This window comes from Gobius niger (genome assembly GCF_951799975.1).
Source record: "Gobius niger genome assembly, chromosome: 8".
Classification (NCBI taxonomy): Eukaryota; Metazoa; Chordata; class Actinopteri; order Gobiiformes; family Gobiidae; genus Gobius; species Gobius niger.
Window position 1 is genome coordinate 10,663,701 of NC_136859.1, and position 10,971 is coordinate 10,674,671.

Consider the following 10,971-nt stretch of genomic DNA (forward strand, 5'->3'; position numbering starts at 1 on the left):
CAAATTCATCTCAATTGAAAACGGTTGCAATTAGCAAACTGCAAAGGCCGCGCTGATGTGGGTGTTAGAGAAAAAACAATGGTGTCTGAGAGGATGAAAATAGGCAGGAGTCTGAACGTCTTATGAGAGGAGAAGTTTATTTATCACCAGTACGTGACCCAGAGACATGAACTCGAGACATTGCCCATGACAGTCTGCCTATACTTCCACATGAAGAAGGATAAATACCCTCCTTTGTACGTCATACTGATATGCAAGCCAAAACATACAGCGCCTCTCAGCCACAGTTGTGACAATACAACAGGTCATCTGTACCCAGCCTTATGTACTTGATTTTGATTCTGTGTGTGAGTATGAGTGTAGAGTAAAGGGTAGGGAGTGCAGGTGTGTGTGTGTGTGTGTGTATTATGTACTAACTGTATATATTAGGAGGGTGGGAGGGTTTGACGGGAGATAATGTTTTTAATGTCTTTTTAAATGTCAAGCACTTTGCAATGCCCTGTGTATGAAAAGCGCTGTATAAATAAAGATTGATTGATTGATGGTATGACCGTTCATGACCCAACACGATAAATAGCTAATTAATTTGATCCTCTAACAGTAGGTGATACTGTTAATATGTTGTCTGTGAAGAACAAAGAAACAAATCATTCTCATAAAAATATATTAATAATAATAATAATGCATTGGTTTTATATAGCGCCTTTCTGGACACTCAAAGGTGCTTTACACTATTCGTTCACTCCATACTCAGTGGTGGTAAGCTACTATTGTAGCCACAGCTGCCCTGGGGTAGACTGACGGAAGCGAGGCAACCAGTCTGCGCCATCGGCCCCTCCGACCACCAACCACTCACTCACTCACTACATTCACTAGGCTTCCTGGTGTTACCAAACAGTCTCCCATCCGTGTCCTGCCAGGCCCTTCCCTGCTTAGCTTCCAAGGTCAGACGGGATTGGGCAGAGCAAAGGCGGTATGGCCACAAATGTCTATTTTTGCAGTTTAATTTTCTAAACTTTTCTGAAAGCTCTGAATGGCTTGCATTTTAAAGATTCAGGCTTTTGTACCAATCAGTTTTGCCAGCCCACTTCCCTCTGTCTTCAGAGTGATTGTCGACTCATGATGTCGCTTGTGCTGTGTCTTGGTCACTGACAAACAGGCTTTGGCGCTGTTTTCCCACCAGTGAAGGCAGGACGACAGCGCCATCTGCAGCCCTTCTTCAGTACAGCATCTCAGGTGAGCAATAGCAACAAAGTCCCCTCATCCCAGTTTACTGTCCCGGGGACATGTTTCCACAGTTCAACAGTCTGTGATGCAAACTGTGAACGTCACCTTATGATTAAAAAACGCATTATAGTTCATTCAGTATACACAGACACTGGAGCCAAGGCAGATTAAGTGTCTTGCTTCTACTTCTAATGAAATAAATTAAAACGCAATTGTAATATCTGTCAGAAAAATTACAATAGAGACATTTTTCCATAATCTTTTTCCTTGCTGCCTCAGACACAAAGGTCAAAGCTGAGTTTGATGAAAAATGTCTTTACAGGGCACAATGACAGGGAGTGAGATTGCCTGTCTCCTCTGGTGCAGCAGGTCATCAGCGCATTGGCTAAAAGGCGTTGCCTCATCTGAGTGTACATGCCTTGGTGAACAAAGTGAGCAATTTGGACTTTCCCCTCTGGTCACAACAGAATCGCCTCTATAAACCACCTGCAGAAATAAAAGCCGAGACACTTTTATGCAATATGCACAAATTGCTTATCGGTCTATTGATCTCCAAAAGCCTGCAGGCTCTTCTCAAACTGTGGACAGACAGTGCTGCTGCCCTCAATAGTGCTTAGTATTGGACAGTATGTGACAATTACTGTAATGTACTGTCCAAGAGGAAAACACTATCTTCTTTGTGCTCTGCAGTTGTGCTTTATCAAGTGGAGCTGCAGTTGGAGAAAGCTGGTTTCATTGAACTATCAAAGATCAAAGTCGCTTTATTGTCCATTCTGCGACTGCATATAGAAACTTGAAATTATGCTACTCTCAAACCTTTAAGGTGATACAGAAAGAGGCGGTTCAGAATTCAGTTAGGGACTAAGGAGGGCCAGAGTTTGTGCAGGTGGAAGTAGAGGGAGAGCGGAAAAGAGGGAGAGTTCAGCTTCCTGGCATGTGGATTTAGCTGCTTATGAGTCGGTTGGACCTGGCTTAGAGACTCTGCAGCCTCCTCCATGAGGGCATGTAGAGCCACATTTTGTAATAACACTGCATTATGTATTAAAAGGTTCAGTTCTTTGTGTAATAAAACCGCATTTTGCAATAGGTCTTGTAATAGGCTTTAACTTATAATATAATGTGATAAAACGTGCAATAACACTTTATGATGACTGCACATTATTTAAGCATGTGTATACACTTATTTGATCATTTCTAAAAGATCTACAAAGCTTTCCTTATCATTTGTTACTCATTTAGAAGAAGCTAAATAGTGATTATCTTTATTGTTCAGTCAATGATACGTTTAGACTCAGTTAAACAACATGCTTTTCTTAAACTTAACCATTTCTGACCTGCCCCAGACTCATGGTTGGTTCACATGTGCCCAGTATGTAGAGTATAGTGACAATTGTCATTATAGACTCTGTTTAGATGCTTTTGTTATACAATGGTTAGTAAACTGTGTAAATGTCTTATAAATGATGAAGTATTTAACAATGCTTGATAGTGTGCAGTGATCAATTTTATTACAAAAAGTTTTCAGAGAGTATTTTTTGTTTGTTTCTTTGACTCAAAGAAGTTAAAAGTGTATTACATTTTGAACAGTTATTACTTGCGGTGCTATTGCACTTAATGTACCCATAGGCCCCAGGGCTTAAACAGAATTGTAGGCCCCTGCCCCCCCTCAGCACAAACCCTAACCCTAAATCTCACAAAACCCTAACCCTGCTACACCTACATGTACCCTACGGGCCAGGTAGGGTGGGCCTACTCCAGGTAGGCCTGGAGCAACCGCAGCACAATCATCGCATATGGTTAGTTGTGCCGCAAAGTGAAGTGATTGACATGAAAATCAATGAATCACCTTTTCTTTTCTTTTTGTTCCTTACTTCTGATCGGCCCTTGACTGGTAGGCCCCTGGGCTCCGGCCCCTGGGCTCCAGCCCCTGCGAGCTCATTGGATGAGGTGTCTCTGCAGGGCAGCTCACCTCACCAAAGGTTATTGCTTTGGGAACAATGATCAGAAAATTTGAATCCGTTTGTAATAGGTTGCGTTTATGTAACATCGCACTTCCATGCTGGAAACTATGGCAACCGCAACAATGCTGATGTTTTGGCTTGGTTTATGGTTAATACTGTACCTCTGTATTTCCACAGTCTAACCACATGAAACAAAAACATCTTCTCTCTCAGCACACATGACTGAAGTTAAATTATGTTCTAAGAAAGGTGTCCAGAACAATCACGTGATGTTAGTCATAGGAAAGGACTTTCAGCCATAAGATCAATATGGCAGGATTGGAGACCTAATCCGTCACGAATAATGATCAGGCAGCCAGATGGTTTGTTTCTCACATGGTCGGGGGCTTTCTGTGTGGAGTTTGCATGTTCTCCTCGTGTCTGTGTAGGTTTCCTCCGGGTACTGCGGTACAATATGTACAATAGGACTCCCCCGGAAATTAGATTCCTAATCTCAGTGGGGCTTTCCTGGTTAAATTAAGGTCAAATAAGATACAAAAATGGCACCTGCCCTCTTCCTGACAAATTGGCATCATCACATTCTAGAACATGAACCTATATTAAAATAATAAATGATACAAGGCTGCGCTCTGCTTCATGGGGCACCGTTATCGAATGAACAATCATAGCCAAAAAAGACTGATTTATTTATTAGGAAGTTAACAAACAGTAATATAGTATTAAAATCAAAATAGATGAAAAATAATAACTTGAATAATGTGCGAAGTGTGCATGGATTGGTAGATCTGGGCATTAAATGGATGGATGGAATGAAAGAAGGAGTAAAAAACATGGAGTAAAAAGTACATGATTAAAACATTATATATTTACAAAGCTACATAACTTGCACAGGAGCCTCCAACACTGACGATGCATAATTCTCTATGAAGGCTGATCTTGTTGACTGTGAGTTTGTGCACAAGCTGAATAGAAGGTACTGCTTTTGAACTGAACATTTTAAAATACACATAAACAATATATACAACAATAAACGATTACAAATCAAAAAAGTAGCAATTATATCAATAAAAAGACAGAATAAAATCAACAAATGGAAAAAAAAAATGTACAACACATTAACATGTTCACACAGAATATTGAGAAGGAGGTAATTGGCGACTAAACTGTGTTGGATAATGAGGTTCAATATAGTCAATCTGGCATTTTTATTGGACAAAATATTCCTATCTTGTCGGACATTTTCCTGAAGTGGTCCGACTGTCATTTAACACACAATTTAGCCTGTAATGAAGTGTCTCTAATGTCCTCTTTAAAAGGCTTTGTGAGATCACGACCTGTAAAATCCTTTTGGTTTGGGGCTGGAAGAAAGAAAGAAAAAAACACCATAAAAGATTTGCTCAGATGAATGTAGAGAAGCACACAGCCTAAAAGAGCGTAATGAGCGGAAAGACATTGTGAAAATGATTTCATTGTAACATATCTTTGGTCATAGCCTCTAGCGTTAATGTTTTGTTTTTGCCTTTCTTTTTCCTAAAAGCATTACAGGAGCTCGAAAAATGGTTGGCACTTACTTTTCGCAGCGGCAGAGTCGCTTGTGTCGTCTTGTTCTCCGCTAACAAACAGAAATAAGAGATTTATCTTATTAAGCTGAAATTGTCCAGTTTCAAGATGCAACAGTATCACATTGAACTTTTTGCAACACAAAAAAACCCCGATACACTTAGTTTGGCTGGATAGATACAGATGGCATCTATCCAGCCCAGATGCCATATATGGGTCATGACCACATGACCCATATATGGTCATGTTTGAAAACAGTTAAGGGGGTAAACAATTTGGAGAATAATCTAAACTTTCTCTAATTATTCAAAAACTACTTTAACAAATCCTGAATTATGGATATAGTTTTCTACTAAATGACGATACAAAGACATGGGGAGGAGCGGTGGTTCAGCAGCCCATAAATACATAAATAATGGAGAATGCTAACATGATGTTTCATCGTGTTGGCATCGCGCTAAGCGCTAGCTACAACTACCATGTTGTCACTTCTACTGAACAATATGCTGTGAGAAAAAATCCATATGGACCGATTTACACTTGGCTTTGTTTATGTGTGGTTAATAAATTCATATTCCACCAGAAAAGAGCTAATGACGAGATGATAATCTACACCAGCAATTCCCAAAGTCCGGGACTCCGCGTCCCCCTTACTGATCAGATAATCTCTTGGGGCCCCCAAATCATAATCATTTACTCCATTCAAAGGAATTTCTTATTATTTCACAGCTAAAATGACATGAAAAGCAACATCTTGCAATGACAGTGGGCTAAATACTGGTTTAAACTGGTGCATATGTCCAAATAAATGCATTTTTCCTTTCACAGTGAACTTTTTTCATTGCCTTGTTTTGTAGACAAGCTTTGGGGCCCCCCTGCAGTGCCTCTGAGGCCCCCCAGGGGACCACTGTGATGGAAAGTGAAGGCGATGACCAGTCACTGGGTCACTACAAGGTCTAACACACACAAATATCCACTTTTTTTCCCACGTTGAACTATAACAAAATGCCAGACTTTCTATAATAAACGTTTTTCATACAAATTGAAAATAACTTTTTAAGGCTATGTAATATAGAATTTAGATGAGAAGCTAATTATTTCAAGCCACATTAAGAGAATAACTTCACAATATTCTCCTCTGCTCAGTTTTAAGACTATAACAACACAGAGCACCAGAAGAGCAGCCATTGTCCTGCATGACGCTCCTTTCCCCACCTCTGTGTTAAACCGTACCTGTCTGCGTCGCTGCAGGATGACTATGAGGATCACCAAGAGGATCAAAATGGCGGCCGCAGCACAAAGCGTCACCAGCATCCACGCGCTGAACTTTGGCTCTGAAACAAAACAATGGTAAATTTATTAAGTGATTTTAACTGTATTGAGCAATCAAAGGCATCAGTCAAACATTCACACATCAGTACGAAAACAGGAGGTAGATGTGAAGTGTCTTGCCCAAGGACACGTGACTGATGAATTGACAACCTTTGGGTTAGTGCATGGGCGAAACCAAGCAATCTGCGTAGGATATAGTCGCTTTAATTCAGTGTTTGGAATAGTTTTACTCTATTTAGTTTGTAGATTAATGTACAGTATATATAGCATTATCTCCAGTTCGGCTTTACCCAAATCTAAAAGCTTCTCAACTGCAGAGCAACAGTGTAATGCCTAATTTGAAAGCCAAGACCTTACAAAAGTGATACTAACTTTTCTGTCACATTGTGGCTGCATTTTTCTCACATTTTTTAAGCGTTTTTGTTGTGTTTTTATCATGTTTTTTTCACTCTTTTTGTCGCTCTTTTGTTGGCTTTTTAGAGCTTCCAGTTTTGCTTTTCTGGCACGTTATTGACGCTTTTTTTTGTGTCACATTTTTGTTGCGTTTTCATCCCTGTTTTTGTTGCTATTTTGACGCTTCGTTTTAAGCTTTAAGATTTGGATAAAGCCAAACTGGAGAGTTCCGGTGGGGGTTAAGAGGTTAATAATAACTTCACTTTAATTATTCAATCTTTCTAGTACTTGTTGATTGATTTGATTGAATATTTTATTTCGAGCTACACAACACAGATACAAAAGCGAGAAAAAATAGAAAAAATATAACATTCTAGGTCGAAAAGGAGTGGGAAGAAGACAAGCTTATTGACTCCCACCCCCTATTCATATACTTAAATAATAATGTGGTCACAACAATAACAATGTACAGTTCTTATTGTCTTACTAAACAATTATGTTGGTTACATATTTACAACAAATGCAACAATGCATTACATTAAGTCAACATTCACAGTATGTTACACTTTATAACAAGTGTTTAAGTGTATTTTGTTTCTTATACCTAATTTATTACCATGTTAGTATTACTGTTATTCATCATCATCATCATCATCATCATCATCATCATCATCATCATCATCACACCAATTTAGCATTACTTTCTATCAAAGTGCATGAATGCTACATAACACACTCTGCATTTCTTCGTGAAAAGTATTGTATTAAAAGACTGATTGAGGGTCTTGTTTGAGTTGTATGAAACATTTCCATTTTTCCTTTCACAGCTTTTACTCGAAATAAAAAAAAAAGTTCATATTGAAACTGGTAAATCAAGCAATCCCAAGTGAACTTATTCAAACGATCAAACTTTACGACTATTGTGAGGTCATTTTAACGCCTGAAGGCCTCCCTATATGTCGCTGTTTACTCCCATAGCACTTAGCGACTCTCTAAACCGTGCATTTTCAGCGTCCAGGTCGTATCTACCATGTTATTTCCTGTCTGGTGCGTCTCATTTCCTGCACTCACCGATATTTAACACCACCACAGCTGACGTCAGGGATGTCTCGCCTCGCCGCAGCTCGCATCTCCACGTCCCGTTGTGATCGCTTCCCACTCCCTTTAATGTGAGGTGAGGTGACTGAAGGTCCTGTGTGTAGGGGGGGGGGAGTTGATGAGGAGGAGGAGGAGGAAGAGGATGCCATACTTGGGGGGAACCAGTGGATTTGCATGTCGGGAGGCAGGGGGTAGTCGGTGGTGCAGGTCAGGTTCAACTGCTCGCCTGTAGTCAACTGTGTCCCGGGAGAAGCGACGACTGGAGGAAGACAAAGCTGGGATTTTAGAACAATTTGTGCTATTGCAGATAATCTCAATATGGCTCTTTGATAATCTGACTAAAAAGATGTGAACTTCAGTGAAAGAGCCTCATCCTTTACAGCCCAAGGAACGGGTTTGTACTTTGTTAAAATCTTGACTAAAACTAAACTACATTTGGGTCAAAAGACTAAAACTAAAACTATATTTAAATATGTCGTCAAGATTAACACTTGTGGGAAACTACAGGTGCATAATTATCATTGTGTTTCAGTGAAGCAGCAATTTTAATGAAGAAAAGCTATTTTTTACACTGCTGACAGGAAGTGACAGAGAAGAAGGTAACATTCTATACGTTTGTTAAGTGTGACGTCGCAAATTCAGACTCATTAGCCAAAAATGCCGCACCTACTGCTAAAAAAGTAATATTTACTAAAGTCGGTGCTTCCGGGGTTAGCGTAGCTGCTGCGCCGTTAGCATTTATCTCTGCTAACCTGGATGTACCAATTTTGGTAAATATTACTTTTATAGCAGTAGGTACAGCATTTTTGGCTAATGGGCCTGATAAATAAGTATGTTCAGTAACTCTCTGTTGAGTTTCAGAAATATTGATTGTGGTATTAAAGAGGGGGTATTATGCTTTTTTCAATCACATAGCACCAGTCTATATCACACTACAACGACTATGACGAAACCTTCTGTTGGTCTGTAACTGCAGTAAATTAGAATAACTGCCTTGTATAAAATTGCTCTCTCAAAATGGCTGTAGCAAATGTCTTGAAATAGGCCTCTGTCTCTTTAAGAACCTCTGACCCTTTCCGACACGCCCCCTCCACACACTGTCTGTGGCATCAGTGGGGAGGGGGCTCTGCTGAGGAGCAGTGGTTGGTTACTTGGCTGGTGACGAAAGCCCGGAGGCGTCTCCAGGAGGTGGGGGCGTTCCTAGGAGGACTCAGGCAAACCTATCCCTAAAATGGCCGCCATCAGAGTTTTTACAGATTACTCAAAAATACATGAATGTGCCAAGGCAACACTTGCATAATACCCCCCCTTTAAAGAATTTTTTGTAGTTTCTCGCACATCTACGGACCCGGAAGTAGAGCTGCGACGTCACCACTTAACAAACGTATACAGTTAGACTCATTTCCCATTGACTAAACATTATCGGCAAGGCAACAGGTTAAAATCATTTACCTTCTTCCATGTCACTTCCTGTCAGTGTCGAATAAGAAAGTGAAACTATAAACATCAGAAAAATGGTCAAACTTCATGTAAAGCGCTTTGTGAGTATATGTCTGTGAAAGGCGCTATATAAATAAAGATCTTCTTCTTCTTCTTCTTCTAAAGAAAGCTGGTACAATCTTTAGCAAAGTCTTAAATATAATTGTGTTAACTATGTTTGAGCAAAAATGGTGTCTAATGTGACATATGCACTTTAAAATCAATAATTACACATAAAAGCTACAATGTTAATGAAGTAGGAACATAGATTTGGACATGAATAATGTGAGATAATTGGTTTGATTAAACATGAATATGACGATTTTCGAGCAGGGGTCCCCAACTATATCGGCTCGAGGTCTGCAAACGTTACTTTCATGACTTTTGACATCTTTGACATGTGCAGTCATTGCTCTTAAAAATCCAAGAGGAGTTATTTGCCTAATTCCTTCAATAATCATAAAACCTACAGACAAGTATTTTCGCACTGATTTGAAATAAAAGTCAACAAGGCATTTGACTTAATTTGACAAATCACGGTGCGACTGGTTTGCTTTGATGACTCTCGACGAAATGAATAAATACATAACTAAGGAAAATATGCAGATCAGTGTAGACAATATAGACCATTATTGGCATTTGCAAAAGTGACAACACCAGCGCCGTGTAACCAGTTGAGGCCTAATGATATGATTTACTAAACACCAGTAATCGTGCAGTTCATAAATATAACTGGGAACACTAAATCCATTTTGAAACCCATTATGTTGCCATGTCCTTGGGCTGAGAAAACAGCTTATTAAACTCTATTAAGACAAGTGGAGCTAGAATAGTGTGGTGTATTAGCCAGTGGATTAGACAGACGTCGCACCAGGGACTCCTCACATAAACAGAGAGCCTGGGAACCGAGCAACAACATCTCGTACTGCAGGCAATTAGGAGAGAGCCATGTGAAGTTTTAAAGGGATTTTTGCTTTATGCTTTCCTTTGCAGGTTGTGGTTATGCCAGAGTTGCACGCTTCCTTAAATTACTGGCTTGGTGTTTCCAGTGAAAATTATGTCTACAAAAGGCTTCCACCAAATTCAATGCTTTGTAGTTAATGGTGATGGAAAGTTTCTTCAGTAAAGTAGATTGTTTTTAAACTAGTGGCCCTTGAACTAACACCAAAAGGAGGTGTTATTCTTATTACTTACTTCGCAGCACTTCCACGCGCACAGTCCTGTTAAGAATCACACCATCTCCAAATTTCACGAAGCACTCATAGTCTCCGGCGTCCTCCTCTCGTGCCAGATTTCTGCCCAGGGACAAGTCACCTCTGCTGGGGTTTACACTTGGCCGTGGTGCCCTGTCTGTCAGTGTCTTCCAGGTCGGTTTGTTATCCTCCAGAGAGAGACTGAACAGACTTGATTTATCGCATTGGGGCTTCGCGGGGCAGAAGCTCCAGCCGACTTCCTGGACGCCCTTGGATTTGACTTGGGCCCAGGTGGTGTTTGCAGCCAAGGAGCAGGGGACGGTGAAAGGTTTCGACGCTGAGGTGTACTGGGTCTGAATGGGAGCCGGAGGAAGCAGGTCTAAACGCAAAGATGGACAGGAGAAGAAGAAAACAGATGAGCACAGGTTTATTGTTTGCATTTCTGTGGGTTTATTTCAGATTGGTGAAGCTGGGCCTGCATTTAGTTCTTATTAAGAGTGGATTTGTCCAAATAGGGCACCACAATATGAGAACAAAATTCTGATATTTGATAACTCTATTGAATACTGCAATAATGCTGTTTTATTAAACCATTTCAACACTGTGGGCCTGATCTCCCGCCTGCTGCAAGAACGGCGTTGGTCCAAACGAGACGACTGTTGCATCATGTGACTGCGGAGTGCGGCCAGAGGCTAAAGGCTGTCATCTATTAAAAAAAAGATGTCAAC

At 40.3% G+C, this 10,971-nt stretch overlaps 1 protein-coding gene across 1 annotated transcript; it reads right to left on the minus strand.

The window, feature by feature from the left end:
- Positions 1-4,397: 4,397 nt before the first annotated feature.
- Positions 4,398-10,683, minus strand: cd4-1 (CD4-1 molecule; the record flags this gene model as incomplete). The annotated part of the gene is given in 6 exon segments (XM_079561636.1): positions 4,398-4,546; positions 4,760-4,800; positions 5,982-6,082; positions 7,545-7,678; positions 7,680-7,830; positions 10,245-10,683. Coding segments are annotated over 6 exon segments (897 nt in total). The 3' UTR covers positions 4,398-4,515.
- Between the last annotated feature and the right edge of the window lie 288 nt (positions 10,684-10,971).